General features: G+C 39.4%; 1 protein-coding gene across 1 annotated transcript; it reads right to left on the bottom strand.

Annotated features, from left to right (window-relative positions):
* Window positions 1–863: 863 nt before the first annotated feature.
* SLC39A8 (solute carrier family 39 member 8) lies at window positions 864–27,665 on the bottom strand. The gene is made up of 8 exons (XM_086746817.1): window positions 27,483–27,665; window positions 19,273–19,426; window positions 14,232–14,401; window positions 13,588–13,710; window positions 12,254–12,421; window positions 5,509–5,716; window positions 4,810–4,991; window positions 864–2,133 (listed from the first exon to the last, which is right to left on the bottom strand). Exons 1-8 carry the CDS (start codon window positions 27,663–27,665, stop codon window positions 1,987–1,989), a joined length of 1,335 nt encoding a protein of 444 aa, XP_086602943.1. The 3' UTR covers window positions 864–1,986.
* Between the last annotated feature and the right edge of the window lie 272 nt (window positions 27,666–27,937).

Here is a 27,937-nt window from a genome sequence, read left to right as displayed (position 1 = left end):
CTAGAATTTGAACAGATTTATTTCATATGTACTGGACAAACATAATAGCAAAGATCAGACAAACCAGCTCATACAGAAATCAAAAAGCTTTCTTACCTACTAAATATTCCACTAGCAGAAAAGGCAATTTGGTTTGTGACGAAAGCACTACCCTGAAAACCAGACTTTGTTCCATCTCTAGTCTGCTCTGTGATCAAAAAGTAGGTTATTTCAATGATTTGTCTCAGTTTTTCCTTCTTAGGGACATAACAAAAATCAAGTCTCCCTTGCAAATATTTGGATTTAAAGGTGGAAAGTACCATGCAAGTGTATTGCTATAATAATCTCATGAACTAGGAATGGTCAAATGATTTTTAAAAGTAAATTAATATTCATAGTAGCTATAACACATTCTTGTCATACACAAGAGTAGCATTTACAGCTTATATCCAAGGAATCGACAAAAGAAAGAACTAAAGGAAAGAACATGGAGTGGGCAGAAACTCAGAGGCCAAAGAGGGACTAATAAATGCTTCTTCCATACAGCAAATACCATAGACTACTACAGTTACATTAACATTTATAACATGCTTTAAAATAAGTATAATTTATAATACCTTAAAGTTTTTAACAACCAGGCACTTACAGAAGTTTTTCTTCCTAATGTAATTAGAGATAAGATTAAAGTAAAATATTAAAATAAATCCTTTACCCGATAGAAAATATATTTTAATAGTGAATTACAAATAAAGGATTTGTCCCTTCCTACTACCAGGAAATATGTCAAGAAACAGTATTTTCTTTGAAGTTGTAAAACTTGCGTAAAAATCAATGAAAAAAAGTAATTACTAGAGAATAATAACACTTCCTTCAAAGCTTAGTGATGACTGAAATGTAGTATTTTTTTATTCATTTTGTTGCACAAATCTTACAACACCAGAGCAGCTGAATTGTTTATTTCAAAAGAACTCATATATATAAGTATGATTTTAGAAAATTCACATGCAATAGACTGTGATAAGAGTTTGTATATTTTAGTATCACTTTCTTTCACCCAACTGCACACAAGAAAATTATTCAAATTACAAAAAAAAAAGCTTACTGGAATGTTGATTTTAGCAAGTTTTTTTTTGAAATTCCACTTCGTAAAACTAACAATAACTCTTTCAAAATTTTAACCCAAAATATTGATTTTTAAAAGGGATATTTGTGGAACTTAAATAGAAAACATTATTATTTTCAGAAAATACAAAACGCTTGAACATTTTTAAAATACTCAATGTTTCTAAAATATTATGGAATTGATAAATTGCCATAAATCTAAACACAGGTTCCCTCTAGTTAAAAAAAAGTGGTTCTCAAAACAAATCAACAATTCCCAAGTGCACTTACAAAGAGAAAAGATCAAAAGCAGTAACTGGTATCTTTCCTTCCAGTGTTAATTAGTAATTAAAAATCTTGGCTTCACTAGTACCTACTCTGAAATAGTTTGATCTTTTTTTTTTTTTTTTTTTTGGAGTGGGGGTGGGGAAAGGGGATGTTACACAGACAAATCCTGCAACAAGTCATGAAAATTAACCAGCTTTGAAATTGCTTGCCTTGATCACAGCTAAAAAAAAGATGAGAGACTCTGCTATTTTCTTTTAAACAAGCATCTTCCTTGAAGATCTCGGCTCTCATTTGGTCTTCAGTTGCATGTAGTTGCATGTATTACATAACTCTACTGGCCAAGTAACATCCTTTATGACAGTTCAGATATGTCTGGTAACTAAGTAGAAATAAAAAATACTGGAATCTGTTCTTTGGCATAGCACAGAAGTTGACAGCTCCTACTATTTGGATTGACTGCAAGTCCTAAAGAAGAATTTCCTGTATTTGGAGCAAGCGAGACAGGACAGGACTTGTCACTGTTTCAAAAGCAATGAATGTCCCTTTATGGATTTCAAGTGTCTTCCATTTGTAATTTACTTGATGTCTTCAGTACTAATTCCATTTTCACTTCCATTATCACAGCTCAATATCTTCTGCATACAAGGTAATCATCAGTATCGCAGTAAACCCCGTTAGTAAACCAGCATTCTGAATAAGGAAGAATGTGAGATCCGTCTTTCTTCCTGTCACTTTCTCTCGCAGTATATCATTCATCTCTGGGAACTGAAAAAAGGGATATTTTTAGGTAAGTATTGCCATCTCGTGGTAGCGTGCATAACTTAAGGCATTAAGAACTGAACCACATTGCTACTTTGGACTGAATATTAGAACTAACAGAGGGTGAAGGCAATCACAGGAACAGGTCAACCTAGCTACGCTAAAAACCACTTCATCAAGGCTGGTAAAGTGAAATGGTGTTTTGTTCCTCTCTACTGTGATTTCAGCTGGTTGTCTCTCATACAGATTTCCTCTTTTTGATTCCAGCAGTCTCCTAGGGTCCAATTGCTGGTCCATATGTTGCTAGGAGTGGCTACCCTTATATCGCTAAATGCTGTGTTTCTTCCTTCACTACCATAGATAGAGAAATCCTTGTTCAGGAAATGGAAGATTAGGATTCTAATATAAGCAAATGAAGTGAAGCTGAAAACAGACAACCCCTCAGAAATAAGAAACCTGTTAAAAATAGAAGGTCTGGTGGGCTCATGAGGTAGTGGTAAAGCAAGGAAGAAAGAACAATAATGTTGTGAAACTGGTGGTAACACATGCAGTATTACACTACAGGGCAATGAAGGGATTCTTCATTCTGTAACTCGTGTCTTTATGGCAACATAATAGTAAAAGATGACGGAGCTGCTGTTAACTGCTGAAACAGAGATACTTCCTCTGAGAGCCAATGGAGGGGATGGGAGATGAGCACCGGCGATTAAGTCCCCTGTACAGAGTGATTCAGGGTACGTGTTTGCTGCAGATAAAGTCAGCTGCAGTTGATTTTGACAAACATACTCAAATAAGCTTTAAAGTCTTTTTTTTTTTTGTTGTGCGAGAGCAGTATATCCAGAATGCAACAAAGACTGTAAATTTCAGTGTTAGTTTAGAAACCTTCAGGCTGGGTAAGTCAGAAGCTGTATCTTCCTTTCATCTCACAAGGCAAAAACAACCATCGAAGGTAACGCAATTCTTGAGGAACAGACTCAGGTTAGTGGGAAGTGGCCAAACCTTCCCAGAAATCATTCCAGAGCTTCATAATCCTCTTGCACAAGAGGCAAAGACAACAAACCAGATCAGCTTCATGCCATACAGGAAGGCTCATTTGTGCACACACCTCAGTGTACACATTCTCACATACCCACAGCCTCACCACACAGTGATCTTACTGGCAGAGGCTGGATGATGCCAATACTGGAGGAAAAAAACAACAGCAGAAAGAAAAGAAGGAAGGAATGACATTCTAGTTAATCCTACCTGCTTCTGGACAAGCAAACCAGAAGTGTGTGAAAATCGTAAAGAAAGCAGAAAGCCAGATCTCTGTACAGAACACTTGAATACCCTATTTCAGACTTTTCAGGAGGAAGAAAATTTCAGGTAGGTAACTGATACAATCCAAAAACCTATTAAAAGAGAGAGAGATTGGGGGGCAGGGGAGGAGAGACAGAGAAAGAGAAACAGACAGAACAGAACAACAGATACAAAGAACAGAATGTTACCTACTGGATTTAATAACGAATTTAAGTTGAGCCACTCTAAATTTATGCCATAAGTTTTACACATCATAGCTAAGTACACTACTATTCATCATATAAGAGAGAAACTAAATGAAAAGCATTAGCAATTACAGTACTGTAAACTTGTAAAATAAACTATTTATATTGTTAATTTAACTCTAACATTATTACCTATTAAATCCTATGTTACTACCTAAACTATAATAGTATTTAATGAAACAGTCACTATAACTATATGGCAGTTCTTAAACGCCTATAGAATCAAACTGAGGTCTCAAATCTTCAAATTCAGGCCCCCTCTTCCAGTTCTACCACTCAAATGGATTCTCATGCAGCAGGTGTAAACATCTTTGCAGATACATCTGTTCTTAAAACACTGAATCAAACATAATAAAAAACTTAAAATTCTTGAAAGATCTATTTAATTGTGAGATAAAACATCATCATAAGACTAACATGGAATATTGCTGACTGCCTGTGAATCCAGATTTTATTTCCCAATGTCTAAATCTGATCTGGATCTTAGTACAATTTCTTTAGCTTACATCCTTCTAGCACACTTTAAAAAATAAATGATAGACAGAACATTTTGAACAGAAGTCAACAAATTTTTTTGTCTGAACCAAGAAACTGGGGCTGGCACTGTTTAATTTAAACCAGAATAGAATTTAAGTTCTGTTTTTTCACCTAAACAACCCCAAAATTATCACTGTGGTTACACAACACCTTTCGTTCAACTCAAAAGTAAATATTTAGTTTCATTTTGTTTACCTTTTTTTTTGCTTCTCTTTTATAATACAGTTTAAATAAAGAAACAAATAAATCTTTTCAAAATAGTAAGGTGAAATACTTTGCCACTTTAAAATGCCAAAACACTTTTTACTCTTTGACGAAACCAGCCCAAATTCATGAAAAGCACATCTCTCTCTAAAACTCCTCTTCAGCAATAACCTGTTCAGCCCTATTTGTAAGTGAAAGGCTTTCATGTTTCACGAATAAGCATAACTATTTGTGCACCTCCATTAAGGGTATAACTTATGATTTAACATCTCATAATAACAGTAGGTAGATGACACTGGCATGAGAGGGACAAAATACTAAATGCTACCAGAGAGACTTTGCAATCTTTGTTTTCTTGCAGAAAAAATAAATAAATGAAAATGAAATTATATCTCACCATATCTGCCAGAGAGATGTACAGGAACATTCCACCGGCTACAGCAAAGATATTATGAGCAAAGCTGTTGCCTACTAATATACCAAAAGCCAGCCCAACGTAACAGGAACATGCAGACATAAAGTTGAAAAACAGAGCCTGCCGAGTACTCATTCCTGCATTAAGCAAGATGACAAAATCCCCTAAAAGAAAAATGGGGGGAAAAAAAAAGAAAATAAAAAAAAAGAAAACTATCTTCAGAAAACGGTATTATGATTATTTTCTGATTTCAAAGGAAGTCTGAAGAAAAGACATGATTTGTATACAAATTATAACCCACTGCTGCTCTTCTTCATTCAAGTAAATTATGAGCATTTCCCTTCAATACTAAGGTAACCGAAATGTTCTAGAGCAAGTAGGTGACGCACAATTAAGCTAAGAGCATAGGAACACAGAACTACCTATAATGATTAAAAAAAAATTAATAGAGCAGCATATGAAGCAATTAATACCTCTCTAACATACATTCCTACCTTCCACCCACCCATGCTCAGGAACTTCCTGTGCTAGACGTGCATTTTGGCGCTTGGGAAGTTTTTGATGAATACTTTTTCCATTAGTTTGTTTAAACTTTCTTTCAGTCTATGCCAACTTGTGGCCAGCATAACCTCCTCAACAGTGATTTCCATAGTAAACAAAATGTTCAATGAAATTCCTTACCCAGTTCATGAGGAAACTCTTCACACAAGATGGCTATGGAGGTACTAAGCCCTTGCAAGAGAGACAAAGTAAAAGAAGCACCAATAGCCAAACCATCAATGAAATTATGTACAGCATCACTCAGTGTTACCATCCAAGCAATGGTCCCAATCTTTGACAGTGGACGCCCATTAAGACACTTGCATAAGCTGCCTTGCGTGGCTTCTTCCTGGAAAAAAAATAGCACGATAAAGCAATTCCATAAAACATTGAATATAGCAGCCAACGAATCATACTTCTGTCTTTAAATTAATGCCAAGTATAAAATAAAGCACAACTGCATATGGAGATAAAAGTGCTTGGTCCAAGAAGCAAAAGGTACAGGTAGCAGCAGCAAATGTTTTCTGTTTCAACAAGTCAACACGCAGGGCCCAAACACCCTTCTGACTACAAAGCTTTATCCGAATGCCCTTCAGCTGAGACAGAACATAGTTCAGACCACAGTGGTCTGAATGTCTCTCTGGAGCCTCTGTCAGACAAAGAGTGCCAAGGCTCCTCGCAGCCTCCTCAGCCACCCCTATTAAGCATGTACGGTGAGAAGGAGCTGATCACGGTGATGAACAGCATCTGTATTTCCTACCTAAAGCACATCTGGACCAGTTACACACTGCCAGTAACTCACGCTCTCAGAGAGACACTTAGCCACCGCAGGAACAGCCTGTGGATCTAGACACACATCCAGAAACTTTATTTCTAATTTTGGGCAATGACAGTCAAGTCCAGCTATTCAAATACACTTCTACAAAGTGCATGTTTAATAAAAACAGTAGTGGGTAATTCTGACTGTACGAGTTGAAGTCTCAAGAGCATGAAAACAATAGGCTAATACAAAACTGCAATGCACATACACACCCAGGATGTCAATAATTCCTCCCAGAAGTGGAAGTAATTTATACATGCGCTGCCATGAAATAATGAACACTTGAAACAGATAAAAGGATCTTCCATTTTAGCTGGGAGCACAAACTAACCTCCCCTAAAAAATTTCTGATGATCTACTCCAATAAATTTCTGTACAAATATACGTTACAGTTACATAGTATCTGTAAGTATTATAGTATTCCCCCCTGCCCCCAAAAAAGGGTTTGCATATAAGGCATTAATTAGTGCTTATTTACTGGAATACATAAGCAGTAATACATACATCTGTATGCCCACAGATATATTTATAGACCTCTCCTTCTCTTGCAAGAGAGGGTGTAGAGGAACACCTCTTCCTCCTTCTGAAAAGGTCACAGGTTATTCCAAGAAATTTTCTTTATTTATTAAAAAGAACACCACAAATTGTTTCGGTTTTGCCATATCAAATGCAAACACTACCAGGCAAATAAATGTTGAACTTTAAGGAAACATAATGATTAATACATTATTACAAAATCTGTAATGACAGAGTAGGGAGGTCTGTCTCACTATTTGCTTACCGGACTGTTATCTGACACACCACATTCTTGTATGAAGCAGCTGCCTTGGGACAGGACAAAAGTTCAGGTCAGGGATTTCTGAGTCAGATGCCTATTGCATTAGCTGGAACTCGTCGCTAATAGACTCTCAGTTAAGCAGTGCCACAGCTGCCATAAAGCACACTTACAGCTCCTATTCAGTGCATAGGAAGTCCTGAAATTATACTTTTACAATTTGAAAATGAGCAATGGTATCCAAGAATGAGGAGTTTTCCTGCCAATTCAAAACACATAGGTTTTAGATTTGTACTATGTGCTTGCCTTCGCTTTTTGGATGTTTTCCTCTCAACATTTCATTTAATGATGAGATGTTGAGCAATGCAAATTATATTTTTTGATGATTAATTTGTACCTGTAGTAATTGCATTTTAGATAGGATCATTTATGAGCAATAGACCTCTCTCTTAATCCACAAATGCAACTTGAACTTCACTTCAAGGAAGAAATATTACAAAGCAAGCCACGAAAAATACATATATTAGGTAACTGGAAGTAAAAAGAAACAGGAGTATGAGAAAATCCAAATACAATTAGCAAAACTCCTCCACCTATTCATCCAGCTCCCTGAGCTGAAGTTCTGTTCCCCTATGTTTTCTTCTGTTCCCTGGTGACCATCCTTCAAGCTAAGAACTGATGGAGGCATGTTTCTAGTGCCAATGAGGAAAGGGAGGTTGAGACAATGCACAGATTTTCATTTTTAATAATTTGTGCATTTTTCTACTAAAAAAAAAGAACATTTTTATTTTGGAAACCACACACACAAAAAAAAACCCTCAACAACTGCAGCAGGTATTTTCTGATAAAACAACAACATTAATCTCAAAGGACTGTATTTTGAAAAGGCGTATTAGCAACTTCTATTAGGCATGAGAATGAGTGGTGACAACGAAAACAGTGAGCAAATTATACAAATGTGCAAAAATGTTATTTGTACATAGTTCTTTTTGTTTGTTCCCATCAAAGCACATTTGTTTTTATGTAGGAAATATGTGTAGGCCTACAGTTTTCTGAGGGCTGTAGGGGCGTAACTGGCTTAGCCACAGAACTAGGTAAAGGACTCATTTTCTGGTACCCGTTGCACAGTTGAGAACTCCAATGACAGTCCAAAGCATTGCATATGTATGACAAACAAAAAATCTGATCTTAGGGGCTTTTTGGTTTAAATAAATAATTTACACATATACATGCTGAACTTTCTATGCATATATGAAGACAATGAACGTTGAATAAGAAGATGCTATTATGAATTAGCTGTTAAACTCATCAAGAATGGAACTGACTAGAAATTTGCTGAGATTTGGCTTGTTTTATCTATGGACTTTTTTTTTTATATAATTGCAATTAATTTAGGAGAACAGTATTGATTTACTTCTAAAAATAACCTTCTTGATCCAATCTTTCAAAATGCAGAAACAATAGTAGTTTAAAAACTAGGAATCAGTTTCTGAGAGGCTTTTGTAATATATATATACAGCTATCTGCTGTTTACTGTGTAGCTCTGAAGCATAATCGTTCTTGCCTGTAATCTATTTTAGATAATGTCTTGACTTCTTTTGTAAATTATATAAAGTACAATTACATCACTTGTCTGGGTTTACATTCTGAACTTTACTAGACTGTATGTTTGATAAAAGTAGATGAATGACTAATACATATTCTTAATGTTTAAGACAAGGCAGACTACTGACAAATTTACCCTACAAATACATAGGATTACAAGGCAAAACCAAACAATGTCTGTCTCTGCTGGACTGTTCCCACTTTGTCATGGTAGTTTAGCAGATGTCACAGAAAAGATGCCTGCTAAGGAGCTCTGTAATACCCAGCTGGACTATCAGATCTGACTTTTATTAATTATTAGTGCAGTTTTGTATTATTTATATCGCCAGAGTTTATGGTAAACCAAAGACATTTTTGGTATTTTTGCTCTTCTGAACACATTTTTTCATTAAAAGTAATGGCCTCTCCTTTGTTTCCAAACTTAAGAAATTATACAGACACTGTCTTATTTTATCCAATGATATCTCATCAGATTACTACTGCTATTTCTAATGCATCTCTGACTCCCTCAGACATGAACCAGATATGTCCTTTTCTGTCCTCTGGAAGTGCCCACAGGACCAAGAAGGAATCCTGGCACTGCCTCCAGGGCATAAATAAAGGCCACCATAAGGTTTTCTTATACAACTAACATTGTATGCTCAAGGACACAGACATTTCAGCAATTTGTTTCTGAAACAACTTTTTTTCAAGTTACTGTTGTCAAGCCATGTAATTTTAATGCACAGTAGATACAAATTTTGAGTCAGCACAAAAGAGGTTTCCAGGGTTGCAATTACCGTTGCAAGTGATATCTGAAAGTATGTGACCAATTAAACATTCAGATTTACTCTGGCAGTGAGTCTGTTCCAGCATCAAAAGAGAGAACGTGGCTGGATCCCCATGGCTGAAAACAGCTACCACACTTTGTCACAACTGGACTTCAAACTCCCTCCCTAAAGCCTGTGCGATGACTTCCAGCTATGCTGTCTGCCCTCTCCAATAAGCTGTGGATTACAAGGACACGTTACAATTCTATTAGGTATGTTTTGCTTATGCCAAACGGTTCCCTCATAAATACCAAATGCCTGTAAAGTTGAAAGCATACCTACCCTTCATGGCACTACTCTAGCTGCCTGTTCTGGTTTTATTTTGGTGGGGGGGTTGGCGGGGGGCTATGGTGGCAGCTTCTGTAAGAAGCTTCTAGAAGTTGTTTCCTGTTTGTTCAGTGGACTCGGCCGGGCCTAGGGCGGACCTGCTGCTGGCCAAGGCCGAGCCAATTGGTAGCAGAATGTCCCGTGATAACGCCTCTGCGATAACGTATTTAAGAAGGGGAAAAGCCAAAAAAAAAAAATGTAAGAAGGGGAAGATGTGAAGACGCTAAGAGGGGGCAGAGAGGGGGAGGCGTGAGCCTTGTGGGCCTTGCAGCCCTCACCCTCTGGCCTCCTGCTGGGCAGCCGACTGGGCCCAACTCGGCCCGGCCCAGCTGCAAGAAGTGGAGAGGAGAGCAGATGTGAAGAGAACCTGAGAGGCGTCTGCCTGAGCTGATTGTGAAGAATTTCTTGTGAGAGGAACGGCTGCAGATGCCAAGGTCAGTGAAGAAGGAGGGGGAGGAGTAATGCAGCTCCTGGCCAAGATTCCCCTGCAGCCTGTGGTGATGACCATGTTGGAGCAGGTTGTCCCCCTGCAGCCCATGGAGGTCCATGGAGGAGCAGAGATTCACCTGCAGCCCGGGGAGGTGGATGCCTGAAGGAGGCTGTGGCCCGTGGAGGGCCCACTGGGGCAGCCACTCTGGAGGGACTGCACCCCATGGAAGAGATGACCCACGCCGGAGCAGTTTCACAAAGGACTGCAGCCCATGAGCAGGACCCCAGGATGGAGCAGAGAAGGAACGTGAGGAGTTCTTCCGACAATGACGAAGCAGCAGCGTAAAACATGTGATGAACTGACGATAACCCCCATACCCTCTTCCCCCCTGTGCTGCTCAAGGGGAAAAGTGGTAGAGATAATGTTAAGCCTGGGAAGAGGGAGGGGTGAGGGGAGATTATCTTGTTCTCTGTCTCATTATCCTGCTTTGATTTTAGAAATAAATGAATAGTTTTCCCCAAGTCAAGTCTGTTTTGCCCGTAACAGGAACTTTAAGGATTTTTCCCTGGGATTTCCTTGCAGCCTGCCTTGGCTCCAGAGAGAATTCTACCCTGTTATTTTCAGGAGTTTTTAATACAACATATTCTCTTCCTGACTTTGGAGAAATTGAGAGGAAGAAAGAATGGAAAGCACGAATTTTCATAAGAACAGTAAGTAGAGAAGAAGAACTTCTGTAACTTTTTAAGTTCTTAAAGTCAGGACTCCATGTAAGAAGAGATGTACAAGTATTCCACAAAGGACACTGTGGACCTTGGGTTGACCTACAATACTTCATGATCATGAGCGCTGCAATTAAACTTGTTGCTAGACATAAATAGCAGTTATATTTTATTATTATAATCTATAGTATTATTTTGTTACGTTTATGTTATGCGTAAGCAGATGGCTAGCCAAAATGCAATAATGGAATAAGTTCAGATAAAACTTCTGGTAAACAGGGCAGAAAAACAACGCCTTGGCCACTGGACATGACTGTCTCCACAGAGAGCAGAGAGTTCTTTTCTTTGTTTTATAAATCTACAAAACACAGTTTAGGAGCACTCATAATACTAATTCCCTCTTGATGCCCATGCAATTTTAATTATTAAGTATGCTGCTCCTAGTTTTTAAAATACCCACTATCCACCACACTTCATAACACTTCTACAATTTTAGTAATTTAAACTGTGTGCATCAAACGGCCTTTGAGCCTGCAGGGTCATAGCAGAACTCTCAGATTCTCTCCCAGTCATTAGGGGCCTGCCTCCTGTTTCCTCTCCTGCTCCCCACAAACAACGTACTGGCTAAAGAACATGGGTGTTAAAACAGAAATTTCTACCATTAAAAAAAAATCTACATTAGACATCAGATAATTGTTTCTATGTGTTGGGATTTTTTGTCTTTTTTTTTTTTTAATAAGGGACAGTACTGCTGCTCCCTGTACAAGGAAAACAGTAAAGCAGTACACTAACTTTCTCCTCCTGCTTCCATTTTCTTCTCAGACAGAAGGAAGTCGTATATGTAGTATGAAAACAAACACAGAGAATAATACTTAAAACAGGAGGAATGGCTTCTATCTCAACATACTACCTCCATAATTCCCACAGTATCCAAATACACTGGACTCAGTGCTCACAAGATACTGCACAAAAGTTACTCTATCAGTTTTTCTCATTAATCATTGATTCAGAGGAACCAAGTCCTCACACTTACAGTCTTATGTAGTCAGGAACACAATACGGATCAGGCAACACTAAAACACACTATCACTCTTTAAACAAAACAGTAACAACAAAAAAATCAAAATGAACTGAATTAGCTGATGAAATACATATCTCTGTCCTACCCAAGCCGACACTGCTATCAGTTAGCTCTTTTTGTTGGCTATAAATAGAATGTATCATTCAGCTTTTGTAAGCCTGCCCCCAAACCCCACATTTCGTTCATAGGGCTCAAGCAACTTACAATCTACAAGTTCACAAGAACTTGACAAAAGAAATAAAAATTCATATTAACTCTCCTCTAAGACATGCTTATATAATTGGCAGGGATAAAATAAATAAATAGACACAATTTCATACCTGTGCTGAGACCACACTGATGCTGTCAAAACCAAGATTTCCATTGGTTTCTATGACGGCTGAATTTGCATAACACGTCCCCCCATTGTTGGATGACAGTGGTTTGGGTGGGTTAGCCTTATCCTGAGAATGATTCTGTTCACCACTTTCAAAGTCATTATGGCCAGCCTAGGTGACAAATAAATAAGTAGGTACCTAATTAAAACAACAGCAAAATAACAAACATAAGAAAACAGAGACCAAAAAAAGAAAAAGTGAGGGCACCGTATTCATGTTGCCTTGCTTTCAGCACCAAGTAAATGTTTAAATGGGTAGCAATAAACATGTAAATGTTTAAATGAACTCCAAATGTATCGAAGTTCCTAACTTAGCTCCTACTTTTAGCTTATCAGAACACATGTGGGGATTTTTCATTTTTATACCTCCCAAGCCAAATGCCTGACCATAAATTATGAACATTTGCTAATTATTCAAGGCTGCTTGTTCGAATAGAGTTTATTAGTCTTTGACAATTGTTCAAAAATAAAGAGCAACAAACTCATTGTTTCTATTTTTTTTTTTTGGTGCAGTTATTACAAACGAGGGACAGTTGACCTTCATAATCTCCAATATCAGCAACAGTTTGGGAGAGGGGACCTTAAGTGAGGTAAGAGTAGGAAGACAGGACAGTTTCCTTGGTAAGACATGAGCAGAGAGAACCAAAAACTCTGAGAGGCCCTTCTCCGAGATTAATTCAGTGTCGCTCATGTGAGTGCACAGAAAACAAGTACTCTGACGTATGGGTAGAAAGCAGAGCCCTGTGCAGTAAGGGTAACTGCAGTGTCACTAAAGCAGGTGTGTGTACCAGAGCATGTGGAAACACAGAGCTAAAATCACTGAAGGTGCGATTCCGGCACAGTAAGCACAGTTACACTTTACAGATGATTAAGAAGGTATATATGTCACATCAATTTCTCCTGCCCAAAGGGGAGCTCCAGTTGCAGACTCCATTCTCTCTAGCTCTTACATATTTCCACTTTTTTCTGACGTGCTCAGCTAGCACAGCAACAACTTGGCTGTTGAGAACAACGAGAGCAGAGAGCATACACCAGTGGCAACAGGCCACGCTCACATCTCGATTCTATTCCCAACTCTGCCTGTAACTCCCTCAAAAAAGTGAAATTGCTTCCCCTATCGATATGGATCTTAGATAGATATAGCAGAACATGGAGTAAGGCTAAATTCCTCAGACAAAATGGAAAAAACACCACACTTTATTAAGCTATCAAGTATCTCAGAAAATTTAACAGGTACTTTAAGGCAAGGCTCATTCAGTTAGTGGTACATTCTATTACCTGGTTATAGATCTTCAATATCACTTTAAGAATCCTTTCCACAAAGAAGAGAATATAGAATCCACCAAACACAGCGACTGCCTTCTCAATATAGTTATTTACTTTGGGGTCAAACCCAAATGCCTAACAGTGAAGAAAAAAGCAACGCGAATTAGTCTGTAATCTTAGCACATTTCCAGAAAAACAAACATCCCCTCCACAGACAGTCCTCTAAAATACAAACTGTCTCTCTACCAACCGTGAGTTTCCATGAGGCTGAAATTATCAAAGATCCTGATATTTTTACATTTTTTAACCTGGATTAAATGTTAGCAGTGTTTCAATTCAGTAGAATGTAGTAGTAAATGCCAAGACAAGGAGGGTCTAACCTGTAGCCCATTAAAGTTCATTAGAATTTTATCCAATGCATTTCTCCTTCTGTCTAGAGGCAGAATAGCCCTCGGTCTTTCCCATGGCACAACCAGAAGGGATTTTGATGGCTCTGCTCACCCAGCCAGAAAGAGATGGTAACTAATGGCACTGAAGCCCACCCACAGTTCTTTGGAGATTGGAACTCACACACAAAACCCCACTGCAGCATGCTTCTAAAATCAATACACTTTAGAAACTAGTAGGCAAACCAAATAATTATTCCCCTTGCTTACCTCTGGAATGAGCTGGAAAATTGCATTAGAAAAGAGAGTGCCAATGGCCAAACCCACAAAGTAAGTTAAAACCTTGGGGAAATATGACTTCTTTAAGAAGGGAGTTAAAACCAATCCCAGAAGTGATGCCAAGTTAATGATAGTCACAGCCAGGAACCCAAATCCCCAAACTGTGGATAAACAAGCAGAAATATGAAATATTTTAGTATAACATGCACTTCAGGCTGTTTATGATTTTTCTAATAGCTAAACTGGCATGGAACTGGGAAAAAGAGCGATTCCCCAGTTGAAATTATACTTCACAAATATAAAAATCTTAAAAGGCATAGATATTTAAGATGCATACCTGCAGAAAGGAAATAGCTGGAAACTTCGTTTAGGACTACCATATTTAAAATAGAAATTGTGTTAGTACAAGATCTAGGATAGCCTGTTTGCTACCAGCATAAATCAGGTCTCTCTACACTCAGTGAAGAGTAAAAATTAAGGCCAACAGTCAAAGTAGCTATAGCAAAGACAAAACTTCTTACTAGTCTCAGGGCTAGATTCAATTGTCATTTACTCCTAAGGAACTCCAAGATGGAAAGTCTGCTGTCTTGGCTATCCTAGATCCAGAAGTCTTTCCTGTCAAAGGATAGCTCCTTCAAATCATATAGAGGTGGTAACTTTCTGTTCATAACGCTCCTCCTCTAATTCAAAGTAGTTCTGCTGCTGAAAACGCTGCCTGTCACTGCTTATCAAATGGGTGAGGTGGGATAGCTAATGGTAGAGACAATCATAATAAAGAAATGAAAGCATATTAAAAAAGGAGGTTCTAGGCTCAAAAATATGGGTATGTGATTTAGGTACACAATGGGTGGCAGTTGTTGTTCCTAAGTTGTACCTCTCTGCATGACTACTGTTTTTCCCAGTGACATCTCAAGTCCCTGTGAGCACAGAAAAACGCTTTAAAGGTTGCATTGAAGAGGTTTACAATACTGCCTCAAGTGATGCCACAGAACCACAAAGACAGTGGGTTTGCATATAAAAATTAACCCCAAATAATAACCAAAGCCAACACAACATTGGCTGTATGAGAACAGTTTGGTGTAATCCAGAAAGTTCCCTCATTATAAGTTTTACAATATGTAGGTAAAGAGGTTACCATAAATTCCTTTCTGCAGAACAGAAACTAACAGATCAGATTATGATCTGCAGCCTGACTTTCCTGCAACACAATCGGCAAACACACTAAGCTAGATTCCTCACCTGCATCTGGGATGGCTCTACTTTGTTTGCATACTGTCACAATTTTTATATGTAATGAATTTATATTATGTAAAGAACAGAAAGCATTAGAAACATCTAAAGTATCTGCAGAAGGTAAATCAATGCCAGTTAAAACATTTCATTTGCCATTTTCAAGAGAGAGACAGGGGGAAAAACACACAACTAGACACAGGCAGATTCACTAAGATACACAGGAGATTAATTTCCATAAAAATAAACGGCAATTAAGCTTGCAAATATCTTTTTGAAATCAAGTTTATAACAAACAAATAGATTTTCAAGACCACCATGACTCACAAACCACTGTTTACAGTTTGGGATTACTATAGAAGCAGGAGCCTCTTTCAGTTTTGTATACAAACAACTACAAATTATTCTGTGCAAAATGCACATTTTAAACTGAGTTAATAAAATAAAAACCCCATTTATCAGGTATGAAGCAAGTGTACTTGCCCAAATTACTTCATCAGACACAGGAAATTAGAACAAGTTTCAAAAATTACAATACAAAAAGCCATTACTAATTATTTTTTACAACAAAAGACAAAGAGGATAAATTTACAAGCTGTGTGTGTAAATCAGTGGATGACAAAAATGACAGGAGAATGGAGCTTAAAACCAATCACAGAAAAATAGCTTATTGCCAAACTGTGAGAGAAGTTCTCACAATACTGTATGTTTCACTAACAAATGGTCTAGCTTTCATGCTGGTATTCTTTGTTCAGAAGAATAAAACATCCTGGGACACTTAAATTGAAGTACATGTTATACATGATACAACTGTCACCATTTTGTAGGTTTAATGCAATGGGAGATGTCTCATAACACACTAAAGGACCTGTGCTCACAAACAGGGACATATTCTAACCCATTGGAATGTAAGTATCTGCTTTTGTCACAAAAAAAAAAAATAAAAGGAAAAAAACCTTTCTCCTTCCTAATTTACCAGAAATCATGGATGCCAGAAGATGGATGTGGGTTTACTTTTAAAATCCTGTCCTAAATCTGGATGGCCCAAAGAACATGGGATTTTACATATTGCTATTTTGTTTATTATTTACTTACCAAAGTAGAAGCATAAGGAAGAATTCAAATAACTGATTAAATAACCTCAGACAATGACAGAATAAATTAAGTATTTTCCATCCTCGGCATTCCACAGATCCTGCAATGAGCCTCAGCAGTACAGGGGCTAGTTTAAACTAATGAAATTTTTAAAGGAATAAAATAAATCTAAGATCTCTCTTATGCATTCTCCAGGAAGGTGCTCCTGGGCCTTGTAGCAAGCTTTACTTTGATTTCAGAAGGACCTGAAGTGTAATGGCAAAGGAGAAAAAAAAAAAGATTACCCCGTAATTACACAATTACCAGTGTAAGAACCAGTACTTCCAGAGAAATACCACAAACTGGGGGGAAAAAAAAATTACAAAATTCCAAGACAACCAATGTTGCCAAAGTTACTGCATGATAGACTGTAATTCACAATTTAATGTAAGCACTGCTGACTTAAAATTGGTTTTATTCACTAGGACTCCAACCACACTAAGCTTTTCCTGAGTCCACACACCTCAGAAAGCTGCCTAGTCTGACTTCACATACCAGAGCAGAGCATTCTATTTAGGATGCACACTCTTTTCCCCTGAAACTTGATGCACAGTCAGCTTTTGACAACTACAGTTATTCCTTCTAGAGACAGAAGTGTAGCCCCAACAAAGAGACAGCCAAGATACTCGAAGCCACAAGAAGTGGGGATGACTGCTCTGGGCCTTCCTGAGGCAGGCTCAGGCTCGTCCTCAGCCCTGTCCTGCGATGAAGAGGAAATAAGAGTATGAGTACTTTCCTGAAGAAGTAAAGCAGAAAGCACAGAACCTGTTCACCTTGGACAGAAGGAATTCCACTGAGCATTTCCAGCTATTTCATGCAGCTCTATACACCTCTCTATTATCTTTCAGAGAAGAAAGAAAGTGAAGGACACGAGTGTGCCCCTAAGGTCAGTTAGGTTAGATCCGAGTTATACAAACCCTAAGGAAAAAGGCCCTAAAGCCCTAAGGCAGCTATATGCTGCCTTTTAACCTCTACTCTACTTCAGTAGCACTTTTTTTATTGCAAGTAGCTGTCTCGTAAAGCTTATTGTACTAATTTCTTCTGTATGTCTTGTTCGTTTGTATTTTGGAAGACAGAATATTAAGTGCATGTGAGTCCCTGAGCAGAAAATTCACATAAGCACAGCTGGAAACATGCATAGAGGATTTTGCTTCATGGGCAGTAATTGAAATCAGCTGGTCTCAATGCTGCCACGATACAGATTCGTTTTCTGATGGGCTGGGGGTGTGCATAAATCAACGTCTGCATTTGGCACTGGGTCTTTCTGTGAATCTCCCTTCCAAATAGTGTCACAGCCTCATACACTTGTGGTTTTAAAACACCCTAACCATGGGCCGTGCAGATTTCTTGCAGCCAAGGGAGGGGTAGGGGGAAGACTGCCTTGCTTATCTGCCTACTGGACATTGCTTCTGAGCTGGCAGGATAAAAGAAAAACAAGAGGGATGGTCTAAATAGCTTCGGAGGTTAACTACAGGTCAAGCTTTCCATGTACCACCTACATAAACAGCTCCAAACAAAAAAAAGGAGAAAGACAGATCCTACCCTCCAGTGCAGGTATTATGGACTTCTTGACGATATGTGCCCTTATATGGTACAAGCAATCTAGAACAACCACGGTAAATTAAGGCCATGGTTTCAGTGATTAATCAAATATCATTCTAATTATTCACTGGCACAGCTAAGTTTTAAGAATTATCTGTAATTCTTAATAAATATCACTTTCATTAATAAAAATATTATTAATACTAACATTTCAAAAGTTACGAAACACACTGCTGCATCTCTGCTCATAAATATTGACATTAGGCACCCACTCATCCAACATCCTAACGTTTAACCTTAATCCAATTGACTCCCCTGAAACAATAAATTTATTTGGAATACTGAGTCAAATAAATAGGCCATTACATATCTGATCCTTATCAGTGCAACAAGTGACTTCGTTAACCAGCCGAATCTTCTCTGTCCTACATTTTTTACTGCGCTGTACAGTTCTGTGCACAGTAAATACAGAAATAATAGTGAGAAAAATAGGAGGAAGGAAGATTAAGGCTACTCAGCCATGTGATGATGTTCCACGTAGAGGGGGCAGCACAGGAGATGACAGGAAAGCAGGAGTCGGAGTTTGGAAAGAATACGGGGATTTCTCTTCAGTAAAACAGTCATTGGCTCCCCTGGTGTCATAACTCCCACCTGCAAATAATTCCACGCAAATGCAGTCCCCTAATAATTTTACCCTGAGTTGCCTTGATACACGCACATCCCACTAAATCTGATTTCCCACTGCAAATCACCTGCACAAACTTCCCTTCGGTACTCCCATCTTCTCTCCTATTAGCCAGCTATTAGCGAGAGTCCTCACGCTTCAAGGCACAAACCATTATCCCAATAAAACAGGTCAGAAAGACTCTTCCTTTAACGGGCAAATTATTCCATAACTAGCTACTCGGATATTTCACCTTTCTCTAAAACATTTTTAATAGATCACTGTCAAGAGACAGCATATTTGTTTAGACAGTCCACTGACCTGAAACAGCATTTTATGTTCCCACTTTACAACTGTATCTTCCTAAACAAGACACTCCTGTTATGTATTGATAAATGCTTACTATTCCCCTAAGAAAACCCCACTCCAGTTGCAGTATTAACGCAATGAATATTAACTAACCTTGTAAAGAATTCACAGAGTGTTCTTCATGATCACACGGGTGAAAAAATAGCTGTTGCAAAACAGCGGGACATATTGTAGAGAAGTTTGAATCTGGTACGTGACTGTTGTTCGGTATCCCATGCAAAGAAAAAATTTCCTCACCAGTCAAGCACTGGAACAAAAAGGGATTTTGCCAAGTTAATACATTAATGCAAAACTACACTGAGAAACCCAAGAATTACAACATGAAAATACTTTTAATGTGTTTTCAAGGAAGCATATGCAGTGTTTGTACATTGTGCATGAAAACTCTGTGATTGCTTAATGTGAAGTAGAAGTGATTCAAAGTATTTTTAAATAAGATAAACCACAAATCAATGAAACGTGTTTTAAATAGACATTTGCAAACCTTATGCCCTATGAACCAGGACAGTTAAACTCTACAATATATTTGGGAAAATAGCTTCAAAGTAATTAAAATCTCATGCAATTACAAAAAAAAAAATACATTTAAGAGCAGATTAGATCGAGTTAAAATCTCAGTGAGAGTGTATGTCAGAAAATGATTGGTAACTTAGTGTATGTTCATCCATGTAAGTGATCACTTCTGCTTTGCAACAATGCTCCTTATTTATTTCCCCAAATTAGTTGTTTAAAAATGGTCTAAACATTAGCAGCACTCAACACGTTTCATTCATTTTATAGCAATAATTGTTAACAGCAAACATTGTTTTGCAAAACCACCCCATACTCCAACAAGCTAAAACTCTTGCTTGGGATCTTCACTTTGCCTTCAGCTCAAGACATAACACTATCTAATGGGTCACGGATAAAAGTACTCTGCACTGCCAAACCAGGCCAGGGGCAGGGCTGGTTGCTCTGCTCCTTATTTTCAACCAAAAACATAAAAGACAAACCATGAAATACCTCAAAATATCTAAAGAAAAAATGAGTATTTTTAGACGAAATGTTCTATACTGCTGAAGTCTTTCATATAACACTTTCCATTTATTCACATTCATTATTTCCTGCAGTGATCAAAAGGAGTGTTCCTTTTTTGGGTGAAAACAAAAGTTATTTGTCTTAGTGCTGTACAATAAACACATACCAAGGTTGAGTCTCAAGACATAAAAAAAATCAAATGTTTTCCTTCTATATGAGATACCAAGTTAGAGCATAACTCTCCCTGTAGCCAATCTCAGTACGGCTGCAAAAGTAGAGCACTGGAAGCCGCCTTAGCAAAATAAAAACAAACGGTCACTCCCTGCTCTGCTCAGTTTTGCTAGCCTTCAGATTCCACAGCACATCTCCAATAATTCAAGATCATAGAATCATAGAATGGTTTCGGTTGGAAGGGACCTACAAAGGTTGTCTAGTCCAGCCCCCCTGGTAAGAAGCAAGGACTTCCCCAACCAGATCAGGTTGCTCAGGGCCTCATCCAGCCTGGCCTTGAATGTTTCCAGGGATGGGGCTTCCACCACCTCTCTGGGCAAACCTGTTCCAGTGTTTCACCACCCTCATTGTAAAAAATTTTTCCCTAATATCTAATCTAAATCTACCTCCCTCTATTTTAAAACCATTACCCCTAGTCCTGTCACAACAGGCCCTACTGAAGAGTTTCCCCCTGTCTTTCCTGTAGGCTCTCTTGAAGTACTGGAAGACTGCTATCAGGTCTCCCCAGAGACCCAACTCTCTCAGCCTGTCCTCATAGAAAAGGTGCTCCAGCCCTCTGATCATCTTCGTGGCCCTCCTCTGGACCTTCTCCAACTGGTCCATGTACTTCTTGTGTTGGGGGCTCCAGAGCTGGACACAGTACTCCAGGTGGGGTCTCACTAGGGCAGAGTAGAGGGGGAGAATCACCTCCCTTGACCTGCTGGCCACACTCCTCTTGATGCAGCCCAGGATGTGGTTGGCCTTCTGGGCCGCAAGGGCGCATTGCTGGCTCATGTTGAGCTTCTCATCCACCAGCACTCCCAAGTCCTTCTCCTCAGGGCTGCTCTCGATCCATTCCCCGCCCAGCCTGTATTTGTGCCTGGGATTGCCATGACCCAGGTGCAGGACCTTGCACTTGGCCTGGTTGAACTTCATGAGGTTGGCACAGGCCCCCCTCTCCAGCCTGTCAAGATCTCTCTGGATGGCATCCCTCCCTTCCAGCGTATTGATGGCACCATACAGCTTGGTGTAGTCAGTGAATCTGCTGAATCTACTCTAACCCTCATGTCGGTGTCCATGTCATCGACAAAGATGTTCAACAGGGCCGGGCCCAACACAGACCCCCTGAGGAATGCCATTCGTCACCGTTCTCCACTGAGCTGTTCACCACCACTCTCTGAGTGCAGGCACCCAGCCAGTTTCCTACCCGCCAAGTGGTCCATCCATCACACCCATGCTTCTCCAGTTTAGCGAGAAGGATGTCATGCAGGACAGTGTCAAACGCCTTGCACAAGTCCAAATGCCTTGGACAAGTACACAGGATTATTATTTATAAAGCAAATTCCTTCTAAAGGTAAGCCAAAACAACTGCAAGTCATTTACTTCAACAGAGCTGCTTCCGCTTCCATTAACAAATATTTTCTAGTACTGTCCAAAAGGTGAAAGGCATGCACATGTCATTTGAATGTGATTATTTCTGATTTAGCCTGGAGGAAGAGAACACACAGGTCAATTCAAATGACCTCAACTAAATTATATTCAGGATGTTTCTATCCTTCCTCTTTAAGGACCCGGTCTAGCAGAGCACTCAAGTACATGCTTAAACTTAAACATAAGCATAAATTTTGTTAAGACTATGAGACCTTCAAGACACAAATATATACAAGCAATGTGAATATACTTTCCTCTTTCAATGCCAATGCTAATGTCAACGTATCACATATGAAATAAATGTAGCTTGGTAACAGAAAATGGAGTTTTTTATAAATTTTAAAGCACGTTGCTGCATTTAATCTCAATGGAAGTAGCACACAGACAAGTCATCACTGAAGATAGTCCTTAACAGTCCAATAGACGAACCTCTGGAGCTTTCTGAACTGGTTATGTGCCTAATCATTTTACTGTTAACTCTGCATTATGGAATAATGAAAATATATGGCTAATATGTCCAGGGTGAAACAAAGAGAGGATAGATGTGGTCTACAGGAACCATTCCTATACGGTGCTTCTTGTATTACAGGCTCATAGAGCTATTTCTGGAAGTCTATACTGAAAAGCCCTCAGAAAAACAAGCCAGTAGGAGCTAAGAATTCCTAACACAGCTATCTGTAAGAGAAATCACCCTTAACTATCTCGTTCCTAGAAACGCAGAATGGATTACTAGGATGGAATTACAGAATGGAATATATAGTATTAATATTAGTTCACAAAAATCCAAACCATGTTGTAGGCAGAAAAACAGATTATGGAGAGAAAATAAATCAGACACAGAACGAATGAGTAAACTTGAGACTTGTAACTTTGGCTACATACAAACAAATAAGTAAGAAATACCATCGGACAAGAGCTCTTTTATGTGAAGATGAGAAACAGCATTTTATTTAATTACTATTATTATTTTGATCAGGGACAAACCCAGAGGATAATGATTCCTATAAATGATTCACTGTTATAAGTCACCTCATCCTCTCAGTAAACTCCTACATATATCCAAGAGCTAAAAAGCAAGCCTGCATGAGTTCACTGGCACAATTAAAGGATTAATTAAAAGATTAAATCTATTAGAAGCCTTGGACTGGAGCAACTCATGTGTGCACGCTGCAAAACTCTGCATTTATCTTTGGAGGATAAATAGATTAAGAAGGCCACGCTGCTGTAAAAACATAAGCTATTTATTCTGTAAGACTGACGGATGATCTCAGCAGAAAGGGAATTTAGCCTCATGGAACAGGTGACTGAGAATGACGTCCTAGCTCACCAAGTCCACCGTCATGTCTGTCCCCTGCTATTCAGTGAGCCCTGTCACAGCAATTAGGTGAGGGGACTGGCTGTGACTGTCACCTAGTGCTTAATAAACATTTGCAAAAAAGACATGACATAACTGATCATGCCTCTGAACTGACAAAAAATCATTTTTAAAATACTTTCATCAGAACTGGGAGGACTTAAATCAGTAGTACTTATACAATTATAAAATATTCAGACTTAAAAAAAAATAAATCATCAACTGGGTTATTCAAACAGATGTTTACTTTTCTCCTGGTAAGGCTCTCCCCAAAACAATTGACCAATATGGGATTATTTTTTTTTTTTAAGATGGTAAATGAAATAAAGTGATGCCCAACTATCTCTTTACACCAGTATCTTTATAAATGAAAAGCGGATGCCAGCTCACCACATCCTTTGAAGGAAAGGATGGGATAATTGCTCAGACAAAAATAATGCAGAGAAGACCTCTAACTGGAAAATTCATAAAAAATGCTACAGTACCAACCATCCTGTAAACACTTCAGTCCCTTTTCTGATTTCCTGCTGTGTTCTTATCTTTGCTCTAACTTTGTTTTATCTGTAGCACTCCACATGTGAAGTACTAAGATACCCAACAGCAAGCTGGACTGCAGTTTCCAGATGTTGCCAAATTAAATACCAGCCTAGCCCACACCAGGGCTGAGCAGTGGGTCGCGCAGTAGCAACAGCAAAGGAAGAATGCAGTGAATACTTATCTGACCAGCACTCTTTTTTTACTTAGTCTGAGCCTGGATAAGGCAAAATATTCCTCAACTTACTTGAAACAAATTAAAGCATCTAATGCTGATGTGGTGACATCTTTTTGTCACTCAGCACAGGTAAGAACTGGATGCTAGGAGACAACCATGCCTTCAATAAGCAGCAGTCCATGAGAAAGAGTCAAACCGGATAAAGCTGCCTGAACGCACTTGTGTGCTCTAAGGATTTCACACACACCAACATGTTCAAGGCAGCTGTTCATGTTGCCTTTCACGCTGAAAACTGTCCACAAATGCTGAAATTCACTGAAGATATTGTAGAAGTAAGACACCTAAGGGTAGAATAAATAAGCCTATTTGTCGTCTCACCGACCAGGCAACATCAGATCATGGTGTTGGATCAAGACCACAAGCCACACTTTGTCAGGCCATTCCCCCTTTCAAAAAGCACAACTTGTAGCTAGTGAAACACTACCAAGAAAATAAAAATCAAAGCAGATGCTAGCCTTGTTCTAGTCTATCTGAAACACCAAAGTCACTGGGTTTTTTTATTCATCTTGAGGTTAAAACTAATTATATCTAACTATGAATATTAACCAAGATTTTAGCTTCATTTTGTGCAAATGTTTTGTTTAAAAATTAAAATACATTACATTAAGACACAGTATTCGGGCATAAGACTGGCATAAATACAGATTTAGAAAACTCAAAGAAGGAAATTTGAGCATGATTTTAGCACCTACTGATTACGTCAAAGCACAAACAAAAAGTTATGTTAACAAATTCCTTCCAATGCCCATTTACCTTCCACGCAGTTTTTGAACTAAACTTTTGAGTATGGAATTTAATCCTCCAGCACACAAATGTATGGCTATCATACAGCAACAAATCCAATTATAGAAGATCAAGTATCATTTCATGTTTTTACATCTTGCTAATAATGTAAAATACAGAGTGGGTAAACATGCCATCATCTATTATACCAAAATCCCTAATTTTATCCCTATTAGTAGGACTAAAATGCGTTGGAATTCAACAGTAAAACGTGAAAAAACAGCAGTGACCAATATTTGAGTTTGCTCAGTTACTACTTATTTATCTGAGAGGAAATCTTAGCGTATATATTAAGGAAAGGTGATAACAGAAAAATTGAAAAGCAAGCAAAATATAAACACAAAATGAAGAGAATTATAAAAGTGCGTGATGAAAGACCAAAAGCATAAGTAAAGGGAGACAGTTCAATCAAAATTTCCAAAATAGTACTCAAAAAATTAGTCTTATTTTTTGTGTTTTACTGGAAAAAAACTAGCATGGTCATGTATATCATAGGACATAAGTTACCATAAATGTTTACATGAGTATACATTCAAACACCATAATAAACAAATCAAATCACATTTTCTTCTCCCTTATCATTTCAAGTCAGTCTGGTGTCAAGAGAAAACAGAAATCAAGCATCCATCTTCTGGCTTACACATCCAAACTCTTTCAATCTTTAAGAGAACGGATCAGCTTCTGGTGGATCTTCCCTTGTGAGATTAATAAGCTTACCAAAATTGGTATGAACGAAACATTAAAACTAAACACTAATGCAGGGATAAAACTGAGAGAGACTGTTCCCTTCCTGCCAGTTTTTAAAGTGCTGTTATCACCTGTCCCTTACAGATCAGCTCTCCACTAAAAACTCCCTCAGGCTTGGATGAGGGACTCTCTGACAGAGCAGGGGTGTGTTATCTTGACTGGAAGAAAGGCCTGGGAGTCATCCCACTAGCTCTGGACACTAAAGTTAAGAACCGAAAGTCTAAGATAAACCTTGTTTCCTCCTACAGTCAGATATTTATGCAGCCTGAATGGATTCAGCCTACCTGAGAAAGACCTGAATCACTCTCCAGAGGTATTTACTTTCCTCTGTAGAGAATCAGTAGAGCTTAGGCCTCTGGTGCCTTCCAACATGCAAAATTAGATTAGGCCACTTTATGTCTTCTGTCATAACCAGTAGATACTCTAAATTATCAACTTGTAAGCACAAAGAGTTATGGTATTTGAAAATCATCACGTATAATTTACTTGATATGAGTATGTATTTGCATGCATCACCTGCCCAAAGTCATTGATGTACCTACCACCTATGAGGGACCAAAAGCCAGGACGTAAAAAATACTTGCTTAAACGGTACCAGCTGATGCAACAGCCATAAGGCAAATTTTAAGAAAGAATACAAGTAATTCGGCAAAAAAGTATCCACATTTCAGTATGGTACTCCAGATATTATCCAAAATGGATAATGCACAACTAGAATATGCCTGTAAAAAAGTTTGTTTCAGTTAAACTTCAAACGACTTATGAGGAACGTGCACTTACAGTAATAAGAAAGAGCATTATCTTTTTTTTTCCTCCGTAGCATGTACCAAAGTCTGCGTACGAGGGCTACGTGCTTTTGCAGAGGAAAAACCTGAAGGACTGAAGAATCTACTCATTTCTACATCCTTTCAAAGAAAGCTCCTTTTCATAGCCATATTCAACACTGCAGGCTTCTATTTAGCACATGTGGCTGGGAATGTTTATGTTTTTAATACACTGTGTCGGAACAGGGTTCAATTTGTGAGATTTGAAAGCAGTGACTCTGCCAAATATTGCCATTCTTATACTGAATTCCACATTGATTTCAGTGGCATTAACTCCCAATTAAACCTCTGCTAATGGCAAAGACATCAGAATTGCACTTTTTCTAAAACGAAGGGAGCTTACCCAAGGTTTGCTTCTTTCACAGAACAAGCAAAGGAGCTACTACTCCAAAAGTAAAAAAAAAAATTTTCTCCAGGTCCCTAGAACCATGCCTCCTCTGGTTTTAGGGAGCTGAACCAGTCATCCCTGCTTTCCTGTAATTTTCATGACTGACTTTGTGTCCCTGATCCCTGATCATCAGGAAATCTCCCTCAGCCTCAGGATTCCCCTTCAAGGAAACAAACTTAAGTCTAGGACGCTACAGAGATATGCAGCTATACAGACCTTAAAAGTAGCAATGAGGTCTGAGTTTGTACGGAGACACTAAACAGAGCAAAATATTTTCATGAAAAGTGGTATTCCAAAGATATTTAGTCAGTAAATTAGAGATGATTTTAAACAGCTTTTAGTAGATGAATTGACAGGTGGACACTTTGCAGTTAGCTGAGATGAAAGATGTGAACATTTCTGAAAAAGTTTCTTTACAGAAGTAGACCTGTCTATAACCAAGTTCGTGCTACCACATGACAACTGCATTTTAACAAGTCCTGAAGATCTGCTTGTACAGCTCCTGGAGGGAAACACTAGCCGATTCTCACAGGCTTTTTGCCCAGATGCTGGTTCCCCAGAAAAGGCGCCAGTTCAGGGGCTGGGCCACGACGAGGCAGAGCTGAGCCCAGGGGCGCTGGGGCACTGAGGGAGAGCAGTTCCTCCCCTGCCCCACGCTGCTCTCACCGGTGGACCGGTACCTTTGCCCGAAACGCGGGCCCACCCGGGGACCTTTGCTCCCTCCCTCCTTCCCTCGCCTCTCCGCCCGGACAAGCCCGGCTCCCGCCGCGGCGGTACCTGGTTGTGGTGCAGGTGGGTCAGGGGCAGCACCGCGCCCAGGGCCGGCCCGGCGCCCAGCCGCTGCAGCAGCGCGGAGAGCTGCCCAGCCGACAGGCTGCCGTTGCTGCCGAAGACGCGCAGCACGTCCTCGGCGAAGGCGGCCGTGGCCGGGCCGCTCCGCGCCGCCGCCGGCGGGACCATCTCTCCAGCCCGGCGGCACTCGGCGACTGTCGCTGGGCACGCAGCGCGCCGCGGCCCCTCCGCGCCGCCCTCCCGCCTCGGCCCCTCCCCGGCTCCGGAGAGGGCGGGGGCCGCTCCCCCGCGGCAGTCGGCCCCCGGCAGGGCCCCGTCCCGCTCGTCGGGCAGCGCCGCGGTGTCGGGCTGCTTACCGAGCGTCTGCCCGGTCCCGCCGGGCCGAGCCGGAGGGCAGCCACAGGCAGGGCCTCCCCGTCACCGGGTGTCGCGACGGAAGG

Source organism: Chlamydotis macqueenii, chromosome 4 (genome assembly GCF_036417535.1).
Source record: "Chlamydotis macqueenii isolate bChlMac1 chromosome 4, bChlMac1.mat, whole genome shotgun sequence".
Taxonomy (NCBI): Eukaryota; Metazoa; Chordata; class Aves; order Otidiformes; family Otididae; genus Chlamydotis; species Chlamydotis macqueenii.
This window is presented reverse-complemented; position numbering and strand designations above follow the sequence as displayed.

What these genes read in the sequence shown, in the direction of transcription:
- SLC39A8 (XM_086746817.1), bottom strand. Translation starts at nt 27,665, where the DNA reads ATGGTCCCGCCGGCGGCGGCGCGGAGCGGCCCGGCCACGGCCGCCTTC. An exon ending in TCAGTGTGGTCTCAGCACAG is followed by an intron (nt 5,717 to 12,253) that starts GTATGAAATTGT and finishes TTTTTTTTCCAG; the next exon opens with GAAGAAGCCACGCAAGGCAG. An exon ending in ACATCTCTCTGGCAGATATG is followed by an intron (nt 2,134 to 4,809) that starts GTGAGATATAAT and finishes CCCTTTTTTCAG; the next exon opens with TTCCCAGAGATGAATGATAT.